We start from the raw sequence: 27,787 nt of genomic DNA, 5'->3' as shown, positions 1-27,787 counted from the left end.
TTATTCTATTTTTAACTCAAATTAGCGTCTACTGATATACATTTCAAAAGATAGGCAAAGTTTTTTTTAAATTTTTATTTGGTGTCAAGCTGTCAGTGCTTTTGAAGGACTAGTACTGCTGTACATGCCCATTGATAAACAGTTTCAGTAAGGAAGGAAACAACTTTCTAGTACAGCAGATCTCCAGTACCAATCTAAGTAAACATGCTTAAGTGTATTGTATTATAGTTTGTCCGGATTTGAACCTATCCTGGCTACAGTTCTAGTTAAAGTCATGTGTAAACGGTTTTAAAGGGAGATGCAGATATATAGTACAAGTATTACAGTAGGGGCAGAAGATTAATTTTTGTACTTAAATGTTCCTTAAGCATAAAATGCAAAAGAAAACCCTCAATTATGCAGGGCTTTCCACATTAATCGGCTGTTAGGATCACAGGGACCTGATAATTGGTTACATCTTTATTTGGACCTAATTAGCTAAGTTGTTCAGAGTAATTTTATACGTTTTCGGGGTTTAGATAAATATTATCATTGGGGGTGGCATTGTTACCAAAAATTGGTCTAAACCCTTAAAACGTGTAAAATTACTGAATAATTTAGGTTAGGTCAAAATATATCAGACAGGTAAACAATGGGTTGAATACTCTCGGTACCTTATATCCAACATCTTTAGATTCCGTAACGGTACGTCCATTGGTTAACATAACAACAAAGAGACTCCGCCTAAGTGAAAGCTTAAGAGAGAGAGTCGATCACTACCATAGTGTTTTGTGGACTGTACACACAGAGTTGTGAAGTGTAATTGAGACTGGCGGTAATGTGTTTTTAGTGCACAACAGCGTGACTACATGCTATAGCATTACACCTGCCAATGCACACAATCTGAAGAGATTTGTACAGGACACATTCTGATCTGGCACTGACTAGAATATTCATACAGGTGTTCTTTTATAAATTATTTCCTTTCACCGCGCGAGTATTACATCAGTTTTACGCTTGACAGTCAATAGGATTAAATGATATCTAAGATATTCAATAGAAAAAAAATAATGTATGATGTTTGAACGCCGGAATAAGCATACATATGTTGTTGTCAAAAACCTTTTAAATTGTTACCTAATTTTTTGCCTTCCGTTTCATTTATATTCTATGGTATACTTTCATGTGTACATAGACGGAACCGTATACGTATGAGATGATGAGATATCTGGGTCTGTACGGCGAAAACTTACAAGGACTACAATATAGGATCTTACCAATGGAAATATTTCATTCCAGCTTTAATGTAGAGAGTAGAGATATATCTTGATGATTTGCCTATCGACAGTCTTTTTCTTATTGACTTTGTATATATATACTGACAGGAAGCGTTGTATATATACCCTCAGACAAGGTCGGAAACTAGGTTGTAAACAGATAAATATAGCCGTTCATGACCCTTTGTTACCAGGGGGTATCTTGGTGTATATTTGTTTCTTTTAAAATCTTGGTTATGATTGTTACCATGTCATTTCATCTTAACGGTGCAATGGGCTGTATTTAAGCATTTGTTTTAAAACTAAGATATCTTTTTTTTTATTTTTTTATTTTTTATTTATTTATTTGATTTCATTAATTTATTTTATTTTATTTATCATTTATTTATTTATAATTATCTATTTATTTATTTTGGGGAGTTCATACATTATCTATTGTATTGATCTTTGCAAGTCAACTTTGTAAATATCCATATAAATGGAATTGCTACAGCTACTGGTTCTATTACTATCAATCATATTTACGTATAACAATGGTTTTCATTACCAGATATGCTTTACTCAGTTTTCAACATTATACTTTGGAAAGAACCTTTTCTTTCATGTGATACTGAAATAATATATACATCAACCAGAATGTGAGGATAATCGAACATTTTGTGAAAATTCTAATGGAACATACAGGATTTTTTATTCTTATTATTCCTGTACACCAAGAAGCTTTATAGTATGATGAAGTGGTGTTATATCAAATATGTATGCAACAATTCAGTCCAAAAAATAGTGGTGGAAAGAATTCATTTCGCACAACAAACTACCATGTGTACCCAAAAAGGTGAGGGCCTAAGACACTTCCCTGGCGTCCACCAAAAGCAATGCACCCTATAATTGCAGGTACATGTATTTGGTTATAAAATTCGTTGAAAGCCTACAATAACCCTTTCAGTGCATGTTAGGTCACAAAAAATTCCAAATCAGATTTGCTTCATCACTTGGCATGGTGATCAAATGTTTTATCTGGGTCACTTTTTAGAATTTGTACTTAAACATTTTATGATTTTTTTTATACATTTCATCATCAGAGTTGTATTTCTACTTTGCTTCAAGGGGATATTTCATACTCATTTGTTAAAATTCATCTCATTATGAAGAGTAAATGTATTAGTGAAGATTGCCATCGTATTTTCGAGAAAGCTCTAAAATGTAAAGGTTCAAGAAATGTAAAAATATCAACAGTATAAATAGCTTTTGGTTATATTGACTAAAAGTGGCATATATTGCTCAAATGAAGATGTTAGTATTTTGTCCAAAGTGCCTCATAAAGTATCTGCGCAAAAGAGAATTTGAAACAGAACGTTTGGAAGATGAAACTACTTGTATTTTTCCTCTCTTAACAATCAAGGACCTGTTTTACGGGTCCTATTTACATACACAAAAATGTTGCCTTTGTTTTAACAATTTTTATTCCAGGGGAACCAAATCCATACTTTGGCCAAAACGTGGCAGGCATCAGTTAACTTTCACACACAAATTGTTGTGTTCTGCGCTATCACATGTACGCTTATTTCATCTTATTTGCATTGACCTGAACCAAAGAACACAAGTTATCCTACAAGGAAGATAGCCAATGGATTCTCAATTACTGAGCAGGTCGTCTGAAATAATTGATGACATTTTAGAAGTGTCGTACATCTTATCAAAGAATCAATCAGCCTTCACTCTCAATTTGTTTTCTTTCGGATGACCCTGGCTGCAAAGCTTGGACAGTTCGTTCCAAAGATTCTTTTTATCAAAATCCATTCGTACCTGGTCCATTTCTTTTTTCTTCAGTGTATATCAAAACTACACAAAATGCTTGTTTACTGTTTTGGGTGACGATGAAAACTACTATCAAAAAGAGTGGACCAATATTAATGATTCCAAGAGATAATCTCTTGGAATCATACATGTAGGTCCGCTCTTTTTGGCATTTCCCTGTCTAATATTTCGAAAACCTTTCATTCTGTAGTACAAACATTGAATAACTCTATAGTTCCACTGTTCCTTGGTCCTGTCCATTCGAGTAAGGAACAGAAACTTTTGCACAATACTGTATTCTCAGGAATTCTTTTATTTATCTTACTCGCAATACCTTGTGAAGAATTTAAGGTGCAAACAAACTTTTGGTTTGGTTTGGTTTGGTGTTACATTGTTCAACGTCCTATTAACAGCTTAGGACGTTTAAAGACATGCCTCCATATGTGTTGTGTAAGCGTGCATGTGTGTATGTGTGCCGGAGACAGGGTATGTTGGTGTATTTGCCTCCTTGTGATAGTGCGGATCTGACGCCGACTTTATAGTGCCATCTCGCTGAAATACTATGCTGGCACAGCGTTCCAAACATCAACAAACGGACACCTATTTATTTATTGTATTTGCAGACTCGTTATCCAGTGTTGTCCCTACCAAACATTTACATGTGATGGTGACGTCATGGCGACGATTTATGACGGGGATATTCCGCAGCCTTTACAGAATATAAGTACGTATATTCTTTATATATTTCTATTTATAGGTTTGTAACGCGATAGTTTAAACATGTTTGATATGGTATATGTTTGCGTATATTCAATCGAAAAAGAGGATTTGTTTGTTATAAATAGAGCTTGTCTCAAAAACACGTTCCCAATATAAATAGTTATATTTCCTTTAAGAGAGTATATACCACAAATTATAACAATAAGAATACAAGAATAATACATAACAATAAAGGAAACAAATTGTTCTCTTTTAACTTAATTATAAAGATGTCAAAAAGACACAAATATGATATTGTGAGCGATACAAGAGTCAAGTGATGCCTTCCTTATGCTTGAAATTTTATATAATCGTCGGATGTATGTATATTGATATTATGTAATACTCAGTTCAGTATTTTTTTCATCTCATTCAATTTTCATTTCATGAATGAACCCTTTTATTATAAAAATAAAATGAAATCTGCACTTCTGTGGTATACACTGGTAATGAATTGGTTATGAAAAACTGTAAGGAAAGAGAGATAAAAGTTTAGTGAATTAAATGGTATTAGTTTGTAAATTGTGTTTTTTTTTCTTTCCTTTTATTGAAAATTGTTGTATATTACCATCTTTTCTAGGTTGCCAGGATTTACTGAGAACCGATAACACGTATAGCGGATGGCTTCGAAAACGTCACTTTGTCAACAAACTTGAAATATTCAATTGTAAGTCATCGCACAAACAGATTGCACAGTGATGAAACTTGATTCTTGCAGATCTTCTGGAGAGATAATTGGCCTATTGTAATGAAAATCATGCGTGCTAGCATCAACTACAGTGGGGTACTTTAAGAATAGGCGTTTATCGTACATTTAATCATATGGTATGAGTCGGTGAAGATTACAATTGATAGGCCATTGGGTGCCATCATCGGAATTTCAGGGGTTACGCTCTCTTTCGTTATTTGCATCCCTGGAATATGTTTTAAAGACCTAAAAGGATCTGTATGTGCAACCCTGTGGATGATATAAGTTTACATATTTGATTCTGTGATGTACATGAAAAGAATCGCCATGCAGCGTAATGGTATAATTGACCGGCTCTGAAGTTTGGTGTCTCTCCTCTGTAATCTTCTAAGCGCATGTAACAGCCTAAGCTGTAAGCACAGGTATATCTGTCTAGCAAGTGTTCATGTTTATTTTACATGAATCGAGTCAAATAGCTAATCGCGTGCCCTCACCTTTGCTATGACATATTCCCGGGGTGTAGAGAACGCGAGTAATCGTGACCATGGAATTTAACAATTTAGAGGAGACTCCCTTAATTGACACCTTTCTTTTTTTTACCTAAGTGTCATGATCGTGTAAAAGCTCACGTACATCAATTGATGTGACCACAAAAAGTGAAATTTCCACTTAGCATTCATAGAAAAACAGTGCATTGTTCAAAATGCCGGGTGTTAAGGAGTGTGTATCATGATGCCTTGTACCGGTACATATCAGCGGTTACTTTACATTTAAAGAGGGGCGTACCGGTATTGTTACATGATGATACATCAATTATCCATATTTAGCTTGTAACAGGAAAACAGGAAGCTCATTGTATAACCTCTTTACAACAGGTCCAATTATGATATAGATATATTCTGTGTTCCTCTTCCCTCTACCATGCTCTATATATGATATAGCTATTGTATATAATAGTAAGTATGTAACATATTTGCTTTATTTTTGTGACACTTGTTTCTGTCTTATTTTCGATGTTATCTTGAAAACCTTTCTGACTGTTTGCAAAAGTTTTTGATGAAATATGGTTTAAAAAACAGAAATGGAAATCAAAAATGCCATTGTCATATTATAGTTTTGTAGGCGGCAGTGTCTGTAGCAAATTATTGGCACATCAGAAACTAATGTAAATGTATCGTCTATGAAACAGTTGTAGAATAGGTATTGTCTCCTCATTTATGAAAGGATTTGTCTAATCTGCTCATCTATTCGCAAAATAAGATTTACATGTGTGACAAGGAGCAGAGGATGCAACATTGTTTTAAATGCATTACCTATACAAGCATAAGTAGTGTGCTGCATAATTTAGGAGAGCCGATATATTCACTAAAGAATATCCTCCAAAATGGAAATAAATACTGTGTAAAGTGTTTGCTGTAGCGTTTCTGTAGCAATTTAATTTCAGCTTCAATTACGAGGACAAATTCATCATTACGCCGATATCAGTATCTGTGGTGTACATTGTCATAGAACAATGTCATAGGATAGCATAGCTGTTCAAAATGGCCTATTAAAAAGTGAACTGAATATCTCTATTGTGAAGGACAAAATTAGCACTGGGGGTTATGGATTTTACCGGTGAATGGCGAATATTCCAGCCCAATGAAAAAGTTCCTGTTATGCAGAAGCGGCTTTAAAATTGGTTTAACTGTTGAATGGTTAAAAAAGAATTTGCTTCATTATGACATTTGTTATAGATAATGATTATCCAATTACAAAATTACTCAAACAAAGACTAAACTTGATGTAAAATAAGTTTAAAAGTGTGATAATCATCGTGGAAAATCTTGTGCTAAGCGGCATGTCATTCACTTTAAACGTTGCAAAATTACATAACAATGAAGTTTTGTCATTTATCTTTGATGATAAGCTAACTTGCATTTGTTTTATATTACAGGGCCTCAGGTCTACGTGGTTCTCAGCAAGGGTTGTATATATTATTTTAAAAATGAGTACAGCAACAGGCCACTCGGCAAGTTTGCCTTCTATGGGTATAACAGGTAAGAATGTTGTTTAAACTTGCTATCTATTTCATTTCCCTTTTGATGTATCAAAAAAGCATATAACTATTTTTTAATCAAGCATCCAGGTGATAAAAGATTTGATATAGACCAAAATAATGTCATGTTTTGTCGCTGGATACAAATTTGATGCCTGAAAACTACACTGGTAAAATTATATCTGTATTATTTACATTTCTATTTACTGTTTTTTACCTTTTCTTTCCCTTTTTAAGAACAGTGGCGACATCACGAAAGTATCTCTCCATCTAATCTTTTCTTTTTTAAGTTCACATTAAAAACTTGAAAACTTAAATTGACACTCGATACCTTTATATTTCAATTTTTATCCAAGGTTGACTCATTGAAACGTAACAATTGCACTGAATCTTGTCTGTTTCATTTGCCCATGAAATTGACCAGATTAACATTGCATGCATGTTTTCATGTTTTGCAAGAGGAGATTATTCTTACATTTATTACATTTAAAATCTGCTTTTGTATTTTATTATACCCTAATACTGCTGTATTGAAATATAAGCTTACACTTTGTCGCTGAATGATGGTCTGTCAATGACAGAGTATATGTATATTGTTTGGGTTTTGTCACCACGTAGACTTGCACAAGTCCAAGCATCGACGACAAGCTATATATAATTTCACAAAGTTAAATTATTGAAGAAACATATTAGTTGAAATATATGGATTGGAAATTGCTTTGGTGTATTTAACTGGGTGATAAATTAAGTCGGTTTTGTGACAAAATCAGGTTGAATCAGGTTTCGCAGTTCATTTAACATGTCTCAAGACCAACTCAATTCATCCTCCCATATGTAATAGACCAAAGGAAGTCCTTAAATCAAGAAAAGACAAAAACAACAATATTTAAGACCCAGTTTGGAGTTCTGACACAAGCCACTCCTAGATTTGAATTCGCTCCTGCCAACACATATGAGTATACCAATAGGCCTACATCACGGAAGATTGGTCATGTTAAGGGCCTCGAAATAGTGGATGTTCCTTTAAAACATGTGAATTAAAAATATTCAATGAAGAACTATCCGTTATATTTAAGCTATATATGTCTTGTTGTGTTTTTGTGTCTCATGTCAATTTTTCGTTGACACCTTAATGTTATGATTAGGAGAGGCAAACCCGTTATTCATGTATTTTAATTTCGACCATCTTAAGAATGACTCTTTGTTTATTTGATAGCGTCACACGGTCGAAGGCTGTAGCACCGAAACAGGGACCATGGGCTTTCCAGGTCGTTCACACTCACAAAGAATTCAAATCATATTATTTCGCTGCGCCATCAGAGAGAGAAATGAAGGTAAGGGTTTGTTCTCAAGTGTGAAAGTTCCTCATGCTACTCGATCCTACTTATCAAAGTTCTTAAAAAGACCATCTTTGTTTAAAGACATCTAACATGATCATCACATGTATCAAGCAAAACACATTCGTCATTGTGTTCGTTCACAATTTAAAGAAAACGTTTTGTCTGGATTGTGGGGGATCTCTTGTAATGAGGTTTTCACAGTATTTACACTTAAGTGTTCGGACATATCTGTAAAAGTTCTTCACGACATAATTTAGGGTGATGAAACGATAACATTGTATCTTCCTTCTGAGCATTAAGGTGCATTTGTTACTCATACAACCACTCTTAAACGCTGTAAATAAATTTCCGTCATATGTTAAAAAAATAATTCGGAAACAGAAATTTTAACCCTTTATTTCCACCGTTTTAGTGTGAAATGCACACCGCTGTGTATGAAATGATCGCACCTTATGTGGATTTCTGTATCGTCAAAACATTCTTCTTTTTGATGCGTGTTAAAATAATTTAAGAATAGTCTAACAGTGTCATAAAATGATATTTTCTTCAAAGATAATTAAACAAAATAGCCGTATGGCTATGGCGTGGTAAAATTGTTTTCTTTGTTAACTTTGTTTACTTTGTACTTTGTTTACTTTGTACTTTGTTTACCTTGTGCTTTTGTACTTTGTTTACTTTGTACTTTATTAACCGTGTACTTTGTTTACTTTGTACTTTGTTGACCTTGTGCTTTTGTACTTTGTTTACTTTGTACTTTATTAACCTTGTACATTGTTTACTTTGTACTTTATTTACCTTGTACTTTTGTACTTTGTTAACTTAGGTATCTGTTTGAGTAGTGGCACTGTTTATTATATTCACTCTCTACTGAGGAATTATAAATTCATCTTCATTTGATGAGAATTGATTTCCTCTTTTTCGAGATGACAAGTCATTTTAACATTTAAAATAGTTCGTTTGGGTATATTGTTCTTACAGGAATGGATGAAACACGTGAAAGGTACATTGGTTGATGCCAATGGCAAGTCAACAGAGTATTACACCTACCAGTAAGTAAACAGGAAGGCTCTTCCGATCATCGGAGCTATAATATTATATTTTTAGGGGTGCACATTTAATCAGAATGATGTGGTCGGTAAAGGTTACACCCCTAGAGGTATCTTTTATACTGCATAATTTATCATATCTGTCTGTACAACTATTCGTGAATGTGTCTCGGAACTTTTTTTTATATTTAGCGAGTCACTAATAGCGTAGACAAAAATCCACATGCATGACTATAGTTATATGAGGTTTTACCTCTAAATCTTTCTACACAGTAGTGCAAATTTCAGGGGGGGGGGGGGGCAAATATCTTACGAAAATTAGTAACAAAACAGTATTAAATGTAAAAAAAACACCATATGACTTGGTTGATGAGATTTGCAGTTATTTTATATTTTTGTTGCAGACGAGCTGCCCAAGCCAGTAAAAATAAACTTATTGATGATGAAGCTGTGACGTACAATGAAATAGAGACAAATATTTACGGGGACACGCCCTCCTTTACACTTGAAAAGGATTACAAGAAGAAATACAGAATTAAAATGGAAAATGAAGGTAAAACTGCGTATCTATTTTGAAACAATTCTCGATGATTTTCAGTAATTATAAAGTACTGTCATCATGCTATTCTTCATAAATTGATTTTTAAAAATATAAAATATGCTGAAATGATTTACGGATTGATACTAATGTGTGTTGATAGCTTTAAAATCCAGCTTCAGTAGATGTGACTTTCCGTTAATTATCTAACCGTGGATGCAATAAGTTGACTTATGTTACACGAGTTAACTCATTCACCCCTGAAATTCCATGATAAAATATTCCAACCTTTGTACTGGAAGAGTTCAAATGTGTCTTCAGGGGTGAATGAGTTAATAACTACGTGTATTGAATCCTTATCAAGGCCATTAGATGTCTATGAGCCAATTAGAAGAGGTAATACACAGGTTTCATACTTGTAATAACTTGTATTTTATCTAATCCCCATAACAAGTTCATATGTAGGTTATGCATGGATACAAAGGTACACAAGCATGATAGTGAAAGCGTTGTCACTCTCTAGAATGCTCACAAACACAGTGAATACAGCCTTAAGACTTAATCGCTGAATGAAATATTATAAACAAGATGTAAATCCATCTTTTTGCCAACATGTTTAAACACATTTTAACGTTATGTTAAAAACATTTCCTGACATGCTCAGACATAAATAGTATGATAACACTTTCTACTAACCAGTACAAACATATTCCGTCTTTTCGTATTGCAGAGTTATCTGCTCTTGTGAGCAGGTATTGATTGTTACGTCATTGGTTTGTGTGAGAAAATTACGCCGTTTTCTCAAAAAGTGACGACGTTATTCTCACAAACAAATGACGTAACAGTCAATACCTGCTCACAAGAGCAGATAACTCTGCAATACGCAAAGACGGAATAAACATTGTTGAAGCCTTTTCGCTAACATGCTTAAACACGAATAAAATATTAACATTATTTTGGCAAAAATGCTAACACTTTCAAATTACATGTTTTAAATTATTAAATATAATAACACTTTCCTTTTTGTTCAAATATAAACAAACTTTCTAATAACAAGCTTAACTATTATTAACAGATATTCAAACATGAATGAAACGTTCACACTTTCCGTTAATATGCTGAAATATCACAAACAAATACGCACTAATTAAAACTTCTGCCTTATCTACTTAAATATTGAAATCTACAGTTTTTATTAAAATCCTCGAACATAGATGTTTATTTCTTTATTGTATATGTTTGTATGTCAGCCTTTGTTTTATTAAAAAAACAAGATCACTGCAATATTAAATACAATTTGTTTCCATCACTTTACAGAATGAAAGTCTTATCCGATTGTCGTAACACTTTAAATGAAAATTCAGAACCACACTTCTTATTCTAGTTGGGCGGTTGGATGGCGCAGTTGATAGCGCACCTGCCTTTCATCAAGGCGGCCGGGGTTCGATTCCCCGATCGGACGTGAATTAATATCGGGTCACCCGCCCGACCACGTGGGTTTTCTCCAGGTACTCCGGTTACCTCCCATATTAATACCCCTGCACACTAACATCCGGGCCAACAAGAGTGATTAATATAAGTTGAAATAACTTGTTTCATAATTGTTTTAAAATAAATAAAGTTTATATTTGTTCTAGTTGACGTTTGAATACTCTTATTATCACCGTTACTATAAGTAGAACACGTAACATCAGAGACTCTTTATTACTCTATAAACTTAGAATTTGTGTTTTTTCTCCGGGAACCCCGGCTTGCCTCCACCACCAAAACCTGGCAGGTCCTTAAATGAGCATAGCTGTTGATATGACGTTAAACACAAACAACAAAAAACTTGAGTTTGTAAAGAATATTTAGTTTGCTGTATCCCACTGTATGGTTATACCGGATAACTTCAATACGAAGACATCATGGCGATTCAAGGGTTTCCTTCTATACTCCCGTATGTGACCTCTTATCAGCCATGTCGAAGAGAACAATGTTATTTAGCCGCTCCCAATTCTCCACTGTTATCTTCTTTCTCCAATGTAACCGGATGTTAATATATTATCATCTAAGTTTGAATAGCTCATGATATCTTATTTTAAAGTGACCCATAGGTGGTTAAATCTACAGTAGACTGCCACTGTCGCTGAAAGCCTGTTTTTAGAATACTTATAATTTCTACGTCTTTTACCGTACACGTTACGAACCCGTCACACACTTGCAACTAGTAACTAAATAACCTCGTTTGAAATTTACAACTAGTCCTTCTGTCTGGTAAGCGGGACCGTGATTAATACTGACTTTATCTCAACAGTTTCATCAACTTGAAAGACACCTGAGAGCTGAATCACAGTATATACTTATACATCTTTCTAGGTTTTCAAAGAGTATCATTTGATATTTCATGTGATTAGATCAAAAAAGTAAGAAAGTATAATCACCTTCACATATAAAAAGGTCTCAAAGGATGTACCGTGTTACCTCCCAGGTCACCCTAATCAAAATATATTCAGAAGTTCACTGTTGTATAATCATTATATGTAAAAAAAATATAGATATATTTATCATATATAATAATAATAATTTGAGGTTCTTATATACCGCTTTATCACAAACTAGTTCGTAGGTCGTCTCAAAGCGGTTCACAAATTAGTATCCGTGGTAACATAGGGCCTTGCTTGCAACCAGCCAATATCTTTCTCAACTCCCTGGGGAGCATACAGACGGTGCTGCAATTTCGGGTGCTAACAGCTAGCATTCTACAATTCTAGCACCGCCCAACCGCGTACTAATTTACAGCTGAGTAGACTGGAACAAGCTGAGTAAAGTATCTTGTTCAAAGATACAAGATACTTCCGTGCCGTGACTCGAACCTGCAACCCTTCGGTCACGAGCCCGGCGTCCTACCACTAGACTACCGTACCTCCTATATATATAGAAAATTAAATATCTGTATGATTTGAAAATGATAATAATAAAATGTATGTTTTATAATAATGATACAAAAGCAAACGTTTAAATCATCAAATCTTCCGCTGTTGAAACGTGATTTGTTTCCGTAACAACTGAAATACAATACTTGAGTTACTTGCCCGAGCTGACATTATCATAAATGACCGGGAACGTGCGTAAAGTAGAAGCACCTGTCACAAATAGTTGGTAAGGTACATTAGTATAATACATTAAACATAACTGCAGTCACTTATAGATATCCGTACCTAGATATAACCTGTAATGTCTAGATATCCGTACCTAGATATAACCTGTAATGTCTAGATATCCGTACCTAGATATAACCTGTAATGTCTAGATATCCGTACCTAGATATAACCTGTAATGTCTAGATATCCGTACCTAGATATAACCTGTAATGTCTAGATATCCGTACCTAGATATAACCTGTAATGTCTAGATATCCGTACCTAGATATAACCTGTAATGTCTAGATATCCGTACCTAGATATAACCTGTAATGTCTAGATATCCGTACCTAGATATAACCTGTAATGTCTAGATATCCGTACCTAGATATAACCTGTAATGTCTAGATATCCGTACCTAGATATAACCTGTAATGTCTAGATATCCGTACCTAGATATAACCTGTAATGTCTAGATATCCGTACCTAGATATAACCTGTAATGTCTAGATATCCGTACCTAGATATAACCTGTAATGTCTAGATATCCGTACCTAGATATAACCTGTAATGTCTAGATATCCGTACCTAGATATAACCTGTAATGTCTAGATATCCGTACCTAGATATAACCTGTAATGTCTAGATATCCGTACCTAGATATAACCTGTAATGTCTAGATATCCGTACCTAGATATAACCTGTAATGTCTAGATATCCGTACCTAGATATAACCTGTAATGTCTAGATATCCGTACCTAGATATAACCTGTAATGTCTAGATATCCGTACCTAGATATAACCTGTAATGTCTAGATATCCGTACCTAGATATAACCTGTAATGTCTAGATATCCGTACCTAGATATAACCTGTAATGTCTAGATATCCGTACCTAGATATAACCTGTAATGTCTAGATATCCGTACCTAGATATAACCTGTAATGTCTAGATATCCGTACCTAGATATAACCTGTAATGTCTAGATATCCGTACCTAGATATAACCTGTAATGTCTAGATATCCGTACCTAGATATAACCTGTAATGTCTAGATATCCGTACCTAGATATAACCTGTAATGTCTAGATATCCGTACCTAGATATAACCTGTAATGTCTAGATATCCGTACCTAGATATAACCTGTAATGTCTAGATATCCGTACCTAGATATAACCTGTAATGTCTAGATATCCGTACCTAGATATAACCTGTAATGTCTAGATATCCGTACCTAGATATAACCTGTAATGTCTAGATATCCGTACCTAGATATAACCTGTAATGTCTAGATATCCGTACCTAGATATAACCTGTAATGTCTAGATATCCGTACCTAGATATAACCTGTAATGTCTAGATATCCGTACCTAGATATAACCTGTAATGTCTAGATATCCGTACCTAGATATAACCTGTAATGTCTAGATATCCGTACCTAGATATAACCTGTAATGTCTAGATATCCGTACCTAGATATAACCTGTAATGTCTAGATATCCGTACCTAGATATAACCTGTAATGTCTAGATATCCGTACCTAGATATAACCTGTAATGTCTAGATATCCGTACCTAGATATAACCTGTAATGTCTAGATATCCGTACCTAGATATAACCTGTAATGTCTAGATATCCGTACCTAGATATAACCTGTAATGTCTAGATATCCGTACCTAGATATAACCTGTAATGTCTAGATATCCGTACCTAGATATAACCTGTAATGTCTAGATATCCGTACCTAGATATAACCTGTAATGTCTAGATATCCGTACCTAGATATAACCTGTAATGTCTAGATATCCGTACCTAGATATAACCTGTAATGTCTAGATATCCGTACCTAGATATAACCTGTAATGTCTAGATATCCGTACCTAGATATAACCTGTAATGTCTAGATATCCGTACCTAGATATAACCTGTAATGTCTAGATATCCGTACCTAGATATAACCTGTAATGTCTAGATATCCGTACCTAGATATAACCTGTAATGTCTAGATATCCGTACCTAGATATAACCTGTAATGTCTAGATATCCGTACCTAGATATAACCTGTAATGTCTAGATATCCGTACCTAGATATAACCTGTAATGTCTAGATATCCGTACCTAGATATAACCTGTAATGTCTAGATATCCGTACCTAGATATAACCTGTAATGTCTAGATATCCGTACCTAGATATAACCTGTAATGTCTAGATATCCGTACCTAGATATAACCTGTAATGTCTAGATATCCGTACCTAGATATAACCTGTAATGTCTAGATATCCGTACCTAGATATAACCTGTAATGTCTAGATATCCGTACCTAGATATAACCTGTAATGTCTAGATATCCGTACCTAGATATAACCTGTAATGTCTAGATATCCGTACCTAGATATAACCTGTAATGTCTAGATATCCGTACCTAGATATAACCTGTAATGTCTAGATATCCGTACCTAGATATAACCTGTAATGTCTAGATATCCGTACCTAGATATAACCTGTAATGTCTAGATATCCGTACCTAGATATAACCTGTAATGTCTAGATATCCGTACCTAGATATAACCTGTAATGTCTAGATATCCGTACCTAGATATAACCTGTAATGTCTAGATATCCGTACCTAGATATAACCTGTAATGTCTAGATATCCGTACCTAGATATAACCTGTAATGTCTAGATATCCGTACCTAGATATAACCTGTAATGTCTAGCTGATTGGATCAAGGGAGCCACAAACATAGTGCAAACCCAAGGAACATCGTTAATTCAACATTTTTGTTTTTTGAAAAACGATAAATAAATCTTTCTTCTTATTATTTGTCTTTTTCTTCTTCTTCTTCTTCTTCTTCTTCTTCTTCTACTTGTTATTCATCTTCTATTTGTTTTCTCAACGATGAATATAAATATATCACTATGGAAATACATGTATGTAACCAATTGACATATAAATGTCACTGAGCTTGAAACGTTATAGTCAGTGGTATTTCACGATTCAAAAATAGCATTATATATATTATGCAGATATGCTAAATAAAAATAATCAATAATCCTTCAAGGCTAATCAAGGGCTTCAGCTTAACTAGCAAATGCCTAGATCCACATCCCTAGCTGTGATATGTTCGTATATCTGGAAAGCATGCATCAATCAATAAGAAACAAGAAGGCACATCATTAAATCATCAATCTTCAAACTCTGTTGGAAAGGTTACGTACAATATACAACCATTATCTGTATTTGTTGAAAACCGTTTCATGATTAGGAAAAATATCAGACAATAGGAATTGGAGAACCCCTTATAACCTAATTAATAATGTACAAATTTCCGTTGTTTGTCACTCAGCTGTGGGTAATGGCATTATTCAAATACACACCAAATTTAGTGATAAGCTATACAAATTAGGAAACTTTTTCCTCGAGATGAGCAAACAATCAGAACTGATAAAATGCTTGTGTCCTTATTAGATATGTATGAATTCTGTTCATATTTGAACTTTACCTTTAGCATTGTCTGATGCAAGCACACACACAGTTGAACTGAAAGTCCTCCTCGATATTTAAGGAAATTATTGTCCAGAATGTGTCTGCCAATTACAGCTGAGAAAATAGCTGTTTCCTTATTTGGTCCTGGCATCTAGACGTTGAAGCCCTATATATAGTAATCAGCTTATCAGTCTATCATTTGAAGGAAAGGGTGGATTTCGATCGAGTTTGCCTGGTGTACTACTTATTCAAGCCTTTCGCTCTGGTTCGATGTTCAGACAATTCCGCATCTGCGTTCTGATTAGCTGATGGCTTTCCGTGTAATATCTTTGAAAAAAGCTTGGTATATTATTTAGTCTTTTGGCTCCTATGTTTTGCAAATTCTGATTGGTTGACTGCTTCATCAGTAATTTTTTTAAACTTCTTACCAATATTTTGATGGCTCATGGTTTCTACTTTGCGATTATTTGGAATATATAACCTATAACCAGGGATGATAATTTGTGAACCACTTTGAGACGACCTACAAACTAGGTTGTGATAAAGCGGTTTATAAGAACCTCAAATGATTATTATTATTAGCATATATATGTATATATATAAATATATGCTTATGGTTCGACTTGACAACAACTTTATTTATTTGAAGAACTTCGTCCGTAAGGGTCAATTTACTGCTGTATATATATATAAATATATAATAATAAATATATTGATATTAAAAAATATAACAATTAAAATTTAATAATGAGTAATGAATTAATGTTAATTCCACATAATAATTTAGTGTTGATTAGTGAATAATACCTAATTAAATTATATAATTTGATAATGAGACCGCCTGAAGAAGCTCTAAAGGGCAGAAAGGTCTAGTGGTCCTACCGGACACCTTTACGGCAATATTTCGGACAATACACAACCTGAACCATCTTTGTAATTTTCACCCGAGCGGCCCCCTCATTTGCCTTTTTGTTAAATTTGATGTCATTTTAGATTGCTTGTAGGCTATATAATCCAGTGAATAAATGGCAAACTTCAAACGCTTGTGTGTGTCGGACGCCATCTTTGTTGTTATAAAGAGAGATTCTAGTTTGAGATATCTCCCCTTACATGTGCTATCCTAATCAGAAAGAAAGAGATCTAGAGTTACAAATGAGAAGGGTGACAAGTAAATAGCTAATCTGTTAGTGTTCCAGTCAGGTTCTGGAAATTCATGGATTTAAGTGCATTTTTAAGTTTTTTTAAAAAGTGTCTGGAAACACACAGAAAATGTGTGAGAGCTGGTCAGGTTCATTGAGCACATATGGCTATTTCCCTTAAAGGACTCCCACAACTAAATCATTTACTATATGTTATTACCAAACAATTTAGCTAATAACTTTAGTATTTTCAGTTCAAAACTAGTGACAACTGTCTAGATTCATAAATACATACCTTGCAAAGGCTACAAAATGACATTTTTTGGTAGGTTTAGTGGCATATTGGAGTGTCACAAGAAGTTGACAACCAGATGTTTACAAGCAAAACCGGTGACCCAAAACAGAAACACCCCCAGACATTTTGCCCCTGTGCAAATCCGCACACAGACATGGAAATATATCAAAAGTATATATTTTTCATAAGTTAAATACCTGAACATTTCATTTATCTAAACAGCTGTCATCAGTTCCTTATTAAACTCCTTCGGTGGCCCAGTAATTAGCCGGAACTTATTTCAGATAGGAACTACAAACGTTTGAGACACTTGCTGATTGGCTGATTTAGTTGTGCGAGTCCTTAAAACATGAATGTATTCCGTGCTTATCTTCACACCTTGACTGATCAGTGTCATTATTCTAAGCACATCCCACCTCCGACTGAAATGCATCAATAGCGCATTTGTCTTTCAGGACGTTGCCATATCCTACTATCCTTATCAAATATACATGGATTCTTATAGTCTTGAAAGAAATCCTGAACAAATACAATGCTAAAGTGCATACAAGTTTTGACGGCAATAACTTGATGATTTATAGATAAGTGTGGAATTTGTAAGTCGTTCACAATCAAAGTTTGAACGCAATTAAATATGCACAGATTGCGTTCTTTGATTAAAAATTAACCTTGATATTGTAAGTTTTGTTAGCTGTCGTACGTGTTTAAGAGAGTTGTTGTTTGAAAAGAAATGAGTGAAACACAGACGTATGGCCAAACTAAGACACGTATTCCCCAACTTTTCCAACAAAGTGGAGTACCAAAACGTCTTTTGTATTGAAATAGGAAGCCCTACGCTTTGTTACGAGTGCATGTCTGTAAAATAAAGTTGGGTCAAAATGGTTCGGTCATCTCTTTGTCATGTTGGCAACAAACTAGTTTTTCATGTCAACTCCAGGTCAAGTACAATTAAGAGACCAGCAAAATAATTGTTTAATGTAAATTGCTGTTAGCTTAATTTTCAAACATTCTCCCAAAGCATCTGACGACGAGGATGATGTACCCAGCGAACCTGCCGCGCGTCCTCCGGAACTACCACCAGCCCGAGGCAACCGGCCACAGCAGCCACTTCCGGGCATGTCAGCATTGGGCCTTGCCCTCCCAGTTGTTCCGGGGCCTAGCTCCAACACACTTAGTAGGGGTCCCCTTCCATCAACGCCTGATAGTCCTCCGTCTGTGCCCCCTCGAAAGGAAACCAAGGAAAACATTGAAACAAAAGGTAACATTCTGATTATAACAAATACTAAATATCTCGATAATCAAGCTATATCTTTTGCTTACAAAAAGTCTGAAAATGTAGGGCAAACACGATGGACAATGACAGTTCTCATCTGTTTACTGTCTCCAATGCATTGTAAGCTAAATGATTTTGAAAATTATGTGAAAAAACGTTACTGCATTTATGATATTGATTAATCTGTAAGAACTTTTACTTAATAGGTCACAAGAAAAGAAAAAAAACTTCAAACGAAACACACAATGGGCGGGTAGGTAATAACAAAGGAAGTTTACTGCATATAACAGCTCTCTGAAATTGCCATTTTTATGTTCAAATTTTGATCAGGAATAATTAATGATTATTTGTCCTTTTACAAGTTAATTTGAAAATTAAATCACTATAAGTAAGTGAATGAACCTTAATTGCGAAAATATTTTCGTCGACGCTTTTTACTGACAGTGAGTTATGCGGCTGCAAACTGATTTTTCAATTTTTCAAAATTTCAATGTGGACTATTTTCAGACTGGACCGGAGCCAAATCCGTACGAGAAGTAAGTTTTATTTTAATATTTTAAAAGTCTTTTAATTGTAAAATAGTAAAACTTTTGGAGAAATCTCGTTCTCGCTACTAGTTTACATTCTTAGCATTATGCATGTTCACCAAGTTCCAGAACTATGTACATGCACCATTTAATGATCTAGAATTAATTCATTCTAACAGTACAATTCTTATTTTTCAGAGCTAAAACACCGCAACCGGAACCAGAACCAGAACCGGAACCGGCTGTCGATGAAAGGGATTCCCGACAGGAACAAGACCAAGGGGTTCGAATATCCTCTACCCAAATAGTATTGATATGCTGTTTCAGTTCCTTAACTCATTCACCCCTGAAGTTTCTTTATGAATTATTCCAACCTTTGAATTGGAAGAGTTCAAATGTGTCTTCAGGGGTGAATGAGTTATGAAGGTCATTTATAATGAAAATAAGTATTACGATGATAGATGACAGACACTGGACAGTGTCACCCATACAACATTAAATATTTTATTAATACATCTTCACATCATGCAAAAATAATATCTCGTTTAAGCCGAGGCTGATCAGGTATAAATCTATTGGGTTCAATTTTGGCGAAAGATTAGATAGATTCATATCGCTCTTACCTGTCAGTGGAAGTATCTATATTTCCAAATGTATAAACATTTATGTTTAATTTTTACATATATACAAATACCAATGCACGGGTATGTCGTTTGTTGACAGGATGAAGGTTCATATTGGGACGATATTCACTTCAACGACACTGATCCAGAAAAGGCCAGCGAGTAAGCAAGATTATATTTATCTTCGATACAAAAGGGATTTGGCAACAGGCAAGGTCTATGAGCGCCCTCTTTTTGTTTTTAAAAAACGTTGTTACAGAAGCTAGATCATTCCACACAGCAAAGTCATGTGGAAATAGATAAACATATAACGGTAATCAAGTAAAAACATCTAGTGTATTTAATGAATCTCTGGACCATCTCCAGAATTATTATATTCATATTGAAATCGAGTCTTTCACGTCCTTTCTGGATATCAAAGGCTCCATATCAATTTTAGTATTTAATGGAATAGTATCATTAAGAGCAGAAATGGAGTTCAGGAAAATTTGATTATGATGATAAGTATACAGAGAATACTGGAGGAAGGAGGGATCACAATCCTCAACAGAAGAATTACATATTTACTCCTTAGTTTACAAATTATAATTTCGAGAGTGAGCTGTTTTCATCAGAATTGTTATCATAGGGTCGTAACTTCTTTATTGTCATGTACAGTTTATGCATGTTTTCTTACGGAAAAAGAAAGATTAAATATCGTTATAATGAGGATAGGTCAACAAATTCACAACTGTCGTTATCCTGTATATTCGTGAATGTTTAAGCAACCACATCTGATTCTAACGTCACCAACGTTGTTCTTATCTTATGTAAAGCAGACGGCTAAATTGCATGACACTCGAAACGGAACAAGTCAAGTTTATTTAAAACAGTTGAGAAAACCGAAAGAAACATATGTAAAACTATGAGGAATAAGTTGTCATATGATGTACTAATAAGTTGAGTTGGGAAAACGAGACCACAGCTTGAGTAAGGACGGCTGCCATTTAAATTATTATTGGACATTATAGTTTCATATCAAGTTCCAATACCAAGGTGTTATAATGAAAATATCAGAAATGTTGTTAGATATTTGTAGAGTTGTTAAAGTAATCAATAGATATGTTATGATTTTGATATATTTCTAAGGCTACAAATGGGATTTTATTTAGGACATTTTTTTCAGCTTTGAACCGATTCTGAAAGTCCTGTTTTCGATAAATATGCAGAAATGACGAAGGTCAAAACGAAGATTACATTTCCTGTGTTTTGATATTAGATGCCTCTCTTTGAAAGGTTTCTGTTTAAAAACTTCAGTATTATTTCAATTTTAACTCACTTGAATGAAGCAACGTATCTTATAACATCTAGTCTTCTCCACTTAAACTTGTATTACCTCAGACTTTTTAGGTCACCTGAGACAAAGTCTCCAGTGACCTATTGCGATCGCCTTTTGTTCGTCGTCGTCCGTCGTGCGTCCGTAAACAATATACATTTTTGACTTCTTCTCCAAAACCCCTGAACCAATTTCAATGAAATTTTGCAGAGACCTTCCATGGACAAAGGTCAACAAAACTATTGGCTGGTTTAGTCCCAAGCCCCCAGGGGCCTGAGGGGTGGTGCCAAAAAGGGTCAAATTGACTAAAATTTCAAAAATCTTCTTCTCCAAAACCCCTGAACCAATTTCAATGAAATTTTGCAGAAACCTTCCATGGACAAAGGTCAACAAAAATAGTGGCCGGTTTAGTCCCAAGCATCCAGGGGCCTGAGGGGTGGGGCCAAAAAGGGTTGAATTGACTGAAATTTCAAAGATCTTCTTCTCAAGACCCAGATATGGTAGAATCAAATACTCTTCATAGATGGAAGGGTCTTAAGGTTTATGACCCTATGGTCTCACGTTTACCCCCTGGGGAAGGAGGGGGGGGGGGGCAAAATTTATTATGGTTTATAATGGCAAATGATACTTTGAATATTACATGTTAATAACTTGATTGGAATTATAACCTTGAGTTGACAGTTTGATACTTTGAAAATTTTGAGCCAGCCCTACCCCCAAGGGCTGTAGGGTGGGGCTCAAAGGAGTCAGTGTGCTAAAAATTTCTTCGTTTTCCTTGTTTAGAATCAGAGGTGCTAGTTTCAAATACTTTTTAGTCTGAAATCTGTATGATTGAATAAGGTGGTTTTATTGTTTTTGGTCACTTTGAATAATATTTCTGTTCATGTTAAAAACAAAATCAACTCTCTGTATAAATATATCAGGTGACCGTTAAGGCCCATGGGCCTCTTGTTGTTTTTTATTTCTTTACTTTTTGGAGGGGGAGGGGCTTTTGGTTTTGTTTGTTTGTTTTGTGTTTGGTTTTTATTTCCAAAGCAATTAATTCAGTCATTGATTATGACATTTTACAGGATAATTAGGAAGCTTGAAACAGAAGGCACATTCTTAGTTCGTGATGGCAGAAGAGGCAAGGTAGGTATACATGTACATTAAAAAAACGTCTATATATCTCCTAAAGCTAAGATGGTGTGTGTCGCACAGAATGAATATTATTAATCTTCCCTTTCTTCAATAGTAATATACAATTATCGCCTGTTTATGGAGTTAACATGTCATACTAGTTTCTGAATTGATACTACAGAGCTTGTTTGATAGGTCCTATTGTCATGAAAAATCCACAAGAAATAGGAAGTGAAGAAACACCTGTCAATGCAGAAAACCGAACCAAATAAACATTTACTGTACCGTATATCCATTTCGTCCATCTTACCCTCATCTGTGGCACTACAGGCCAAACAGGCAGAAGGAGCAGGACAGAAACAAATGCTAAAAAATCAGCAAAACAAATTGTTCCTTGCACCTTTTGTTACCACGGGGGATTTTAAACTGATATTTCATGTAAACCGTGTCAGAATACATTCCAGCTACAAGGTTAAGGTCAACCTCAAGGACTGGTAGTCCAGCTTCAAGGTCAAGGTCAACCTCGAGGACTGGTAGTCCAGCTACAAGGTTAAGGTCAACCTTGAGAACTGATAGTCCAGCTACAAGGTTAAGGTCAATATCGAGAACTGGTAGTCCAGCTACAAGGTTAAGGTCAATATCGAGGACTGGTAGTCCAGCTACAAGGTTAAGGTCAATATCGAGGACTGGTAGTCCAGCTACAAGGTCAAGGTCAATCTCATGGACTGGTAGCCCAGCTACAAGGTTAAGGTCAATATCGAGGACTGGTAGTCCAGCTACAAGGTTAAGGTCAACTTCGAGGACTGGTAGTCCAGCTACAAGGTCAAGGTCAATCTCATGGACTGGTAGTCCAGCTACAAGGTCAAGGTCAATCTCGAGGACTGGTAGTCCAGCTTCAAGGTTAAGGTCAATCTCGAGGACTGGTAGTCCAGGTACAAGGTCAAGGTCAATCTCGAGGACTGGTAGTCCAGCTACATGGTTAAGGTCAACCTCAAGAAATGGTAGACCAGCTAGTGTCAGCCACCCTGTGACTTAAAAATAGAATTTCGCAGAAATGAAACACCTATTAAAACATTAACGTTAGCCAAACAAAGCAAGCATTCCCTGGTCCATATGGTCTTTTCAATTATCATCCATATATGATTTATAAATGGCGACCAACTACACAGGGTTTTCTACCGAAACAAAAACTGCAATATACGCCAATGATATTTAAGGTTTTCAACAAGACTTGTTTCGAGATGTGAGATTTCAGTGTTAAGCTTGATTAAAGCCTTTCCTACTGTTCCTTAGAGCGTTGGTGTTCTACGTCATTTCCTGTGGCTTGATGACGGGTGCCAAGTGTGGTGCAGGAAACGCCTTCTTTTCCAAAATGGTGTATGACGTCACGTCTGTTCTTCAGTTAATACCGGTAGCTTCTGCTGTGTGTGCTTTGTTTTTATTTGAGAGGTGTGGTGGGGGCCGTAACCAATTTCATGTTGACAATTTGATATATTCGATGTTTGACATTTCATTTTTCACAGTTATATACCTCTATATGGAATGTTTTCATTCAATATATTCAGTACAGAAATTAAGCTGAATCAATAACCCACAATGTTGTACCAGTGTATGACTTTGTACTTACATAGCAGTGACTTAAAAAGAAACAGTTTTAATCACCTCAAAATGTACAAAACGTACAGAGTAATATTACGGTGCTTAAATCATCTCATATTATCATTTGATATATTTATGTGCCTTACATTCTGTATTTTGTTTTTAATTCTTATAGGTTTTACTTGTCTATGCAGAAAAAAGTTTAAAGAAATATCAAATCCAGCAAGAGGTAAGTATTTATGCGTTAATCATGTTTAATCTTGTTCTTGATTTCGTTATTCCATGATCTATTTATGTCTATATTCATTGAAGTTTGATGTCATATTATATATGATTATTTTCAAACTGACATTTTTTCACAAGTTTATTACTTATGACGTCACAGTGGAAGGGGTGATGCTACATAGGCATTGAATGACGTTTTTAACATTCATGATGGTATGAACGCAATTTAGTTACATTACAATGCGAACAAACAGCTTTGAATGTTAAAGTTTGTTGTTGTTAATTTCGTGGTTGTCCTGATCAGAAATTCTTCGCGGGGATTAAATTTCGTGCATCATTGATACCGGTAGATAGAAAATTTGGGCTCTCAAGGATACCTTTGTATATAGGTGAAGGGATTTATTTATCAACTGTGTTATCAAAATAATGCAAACTACGATATTGAGTTGTTGTTTTATCGTCATTATTCGGCATTAAAAGGATAAACATGCCTTTGATATTCGCTAGTTATTTAATTTAGCGCTATCTTTGGTGACCGCAAATAAAGCGAAATTAACCTCCCAGCGAAAATTACCAACTATACCGCAGTATAATTACACTCAAACATTGTAGCTATTATTAAACTGAACATGAGTATTTCGTTATATTTACACCATTGAAGTTTTGTATCTTTCTTACAAATCACCTTCCTAGAAAAAAGCTTCCGTTATGTTCACGTTTACTTCTTACGGCATTCATTTGTTTAGACAAGGCGAGACGAGAGGCGTAAAAATCACTGATCCAATTGCTTTCATAGTGTTATCAATGCAATTTCTTCTGTTAATATACATACATTTAAATCTTATATCTAACATACATAGAACATATTTGTCAGATAATAGGATTGTGGCAGGTTTTAATTGTGATTAAGGTCACCTTCTAGCTTCGAGCTAGAGGGAACTTCCCTTTAGCTCAGTGGTAGAGCGTCCGACTAGGAACCTGGAGATCGAGGGTTCGATCCCCAGTGGAAGCACACTATTCTCTTGCCTGTTACAAATGGTGTCCGTGGCCCTCCCTGTTGTGACTGGGAGTTAGAACCTGGGTTGTGGTGATGGAGGGTGAACACATTTAAAAGGGTGGAGTAGTGTGGCAGGTTTTAATTATACATAGGATTAAGGTCGCCTTCTAGTTTCGAGCTAGCGGTGAATTTCCCTTTAGCTCAGTGGTAGAGTGTCCGACTAGAAACCTGGAGATCGAGGGTTCGATTCACAGTGGAAACACAATATTCTCTTTCCTGTTACAGGATAAATGATTTATGAAACAAGTATTGAATCATATTGGAAAATCAGTCATCGTTCTAATATAAATAATCAATTATCTTGGATAATTAAATACCAAAACATCCTTTTCATTAACACTAAAATATATGATTTTCACAAATTCGACCGGTTATGCTAAATTTCTTCAAATCCGACAACTTCTTATGAAATTCACGGTTTCTAGAATGATGATACGAGGAACAAAGTAAAACGTCCTGGGGCTTTATTCAAATGTGAAGGAATGCTGCATATGATCAGTATTCATGAGAAAAATATGGCTTTGAATTCAATGAATATTGTTAGTTTGCAAATAATGGTCCTATTTTTTTTTCTTTTTCAGAAAGACCAATTCTTCCTGAAGAGAGATGGGCCTCATGCTGATTCGTTAGAGGAACTTATGTATGAATATCACATGGTAAACATACCAAACTGTGAAGTGACACTGATGCAACCTTATCTCCATCATCCATCTTACAAAAACTTCAAATAATACGTCGTTTTCGGATTCCTTTTCCTTCCGGATTTGACCAGAATTTAGATAAACATGCCAAGTGATAGGGGGAAAAGGGATATGTATATTTCCGGTTAACTCTTAAATCTGACGTTCACATTAACGTTATGCAAAAACATTGGTATACGATTTCAGACTGCATGTTTAAAAAAGAGGGTTCTAGTCAGTAGATATCCTTTTAATGAACGATGTAAAATTTTGTATATTTTCGTCCAAATTTACCAATCTTTTGCTTTGACAAAGTAGGCTAGATACTGATTTACCTTCATACTGGAAGTATACATGCCCTCTTATGTACCACGTGACTGCCAAATCATGTGAGGTTTGTTCCGGAAACTTGTAGGTCTATCTCGGAAACGACATATTCAACCAACCTCGCCTTGTGTACTCAGTAGTAGATGGCGCCCATGTTCGTTTGGAAGGAGGCTTAATTCACAACGTGATAAGTGTCACTTGCAGAACTTGCCAGCTGTGCCGCGAACTTTTAGAAAATCCCAAACTTGACAATATTATCCTCATCAAAACATTTTTGATGTGTGTGTCACGCCAAAGAATTTATAACTTTAACGTTTTAACCCTGTATATATAATGTCAGAACTTATCAAATGGTAGCTAGAAAAGGCATAAAACAGTTCACACTTACCAAAATAAATTGTGACTCTGGTTTGTCTCTGCTCCTTATGTTAAATAAAACACCAGCCGGTGAGTAAATTCCACGCTTTGAATTTTCGAAACTATCGACTAAATTAGTCAGGCTTTGAAGTTGTGCATCTCTCCTTTGTAATCTTCAAAGGACAGGTATCAGCCTAGCGATTGGTCAGTTTGTTTTACCTGAGACCAATCAAACAGCTATCTTAGTGCCTTCTATTTTGCTATGACATATTCTAGGGGTGCAGAGAGCGAAAGTGAGCGTAACCCCTGGATATCGAGGATGATCCAAGAGTGTCACTTGGAGACGTTAAGACAGCAAAGACAAGTTCATAGAAATAAGCAAAAAGGTGTAAATATATGCATTGAAAACTACAAAAAACCAAGTAAAATAGCATTAACAACAGAAACGGTTTGATTGTACAAATGAAAATCCGATAGGCCTGTTGGAGGGAATCTGTATTTCACCTGTCTTAACAGTTCGGCTCGCTTTTGTTTACGTACATCACATGTTGCGTGCTTAAAAATAGTGTTAATGTAATAAATGTGATACAGGTTAGGTCAACTTTTCCACTTTCGCTCTAATAGTACTACAACAATCTATTTGCTACATTACACAAGGATTTGGCAGTGCGATCAGTTATTTGATCAGTTATTTACGTCACATGTTACTTTTATAATAATTGTTGAACACTCAATTTTCAGGAATATTTCTGTGATTATACTTGAGGCTGCATTATTTGCTATTGGTGTACATACATCTTGTATACATGTATTTCTATATGTCTTAAAGTTTTTTCTCATTTTATTTGAACTTGTGATCAAATTCGCAAAACGATATCTCATTTGAAACTGAATGTGTTTGTAGACGCTTGTAAACACTATTTCTCTGGAAAATTGTATATTGTTGGTGTAAATATTTAATTGATATATTTGCAATTTTAACGGATATGAGTGACAAAGTATCTCATGATATGATACTAGGTACAGTATGTGATCGCAAACATCAATACTACTACAACTCCTAGGTACAGTATGTGATCGCAAACATCAATTCTACTACAACTCCTAGGTACAGTATGTGATGGCAAACATCAATTCTACTACAACTCCTAGGTACAGTATGTGATCACAAACTACA

General features: G+C 35.1%; 1 protein-coding gene across 2 annotated transcripts in view; it reads left to right on the top strand.

The window, feature by feature from the left end:
* The window catches only part of LOC110462285 (SH3 domain-binding protein 2-like), a 36,901-nt gene extending 10,058 nt beyond the window's left edge, over window positions 1-26,843 (top strand). Inside the window, exons 1-15 of one of the 2 annotated variants that reach the window (XM_021516198.1) lie at window positions 837-940; window positions 3,677-3,777; window positions 4,393-4,479; window positions 6,437-6,539; window positions 7,755-7,872; window positions 8,857-8,927; window positions 9,329-9,477; window positions 18,527-18,766; window positions 18,988-19,034; window positions 19,289-19,317; window positions 19,507-19,591; window positions 20,032-20,093; window positions 22,317-22,377; window positions 24,140-24,193; window positions 25,828-26,843. In XM_021516198.1, coding sequence (XP_021371873.1) covers window positions 3,729-3,777; window positions 4,393-4,479; window positions 6,437-6,539; window positions 7,755-7,872; window positions 8,857-8,927; window positions 9,329-9,477; window positions 18,527-18,766; window positions 18,988-19,034; window positions 19,289-19,317; window positions 19,507-19,591; window positions 20,032-20,093; window positions 22,317-22,377; window positions 24,140-24,193; window positions 25,828-25,977 — 1,305 coding nt within the window. In that variant the 5' untranslated portion in view covers window positions 837-940; window positions 3,677-3,728 and the 3' untranslated portion in view covers window positions 25,978-26,843. Of the gene's footprint in view, window positions 1-836; window positions 941-3,676; window positions 3,778-4,392; window positions 4,480-6,436; window positions 6,540-7,754; window positions 7,873-8,856; window positions 8,928-9,328; window positions 9,478-18,526; window positions 18,767-18,987; window positions 19,035-19,288; window positions 19,318-19,506; window positions 19,592-20,031; window positions 20,094-22,316; window positions 22,378-24,139; window positions 24,194-25,827 lie in introns of those variants that run through there. The other variant, XM_021516196.1, reaches the window with a different exon arrangement.
* The last annotated feature ends 944 nt before the right edge of the window (window positions 26,844-27,787 follow it).

Source organism: Mizuhopecten yessoensis, unplaced genomic scaffold, assembly GCF_002113885.1.
Source record: "Mizuhopecten yessoensis strain PY_sf001 unplaced genomic scaffold, ASM211388v2 scaffold10771, whole genome shotgun sequence".
NCBI lineage: Eukaryota > Metazoa > Mollusca > Bivalvia > Pectinida > Pectinidae > Mizuhopecten > Mizuhopecten yessoensis.
This window is presented reverse-complemented; position numbering and strand designations above follow the sequence as displayed.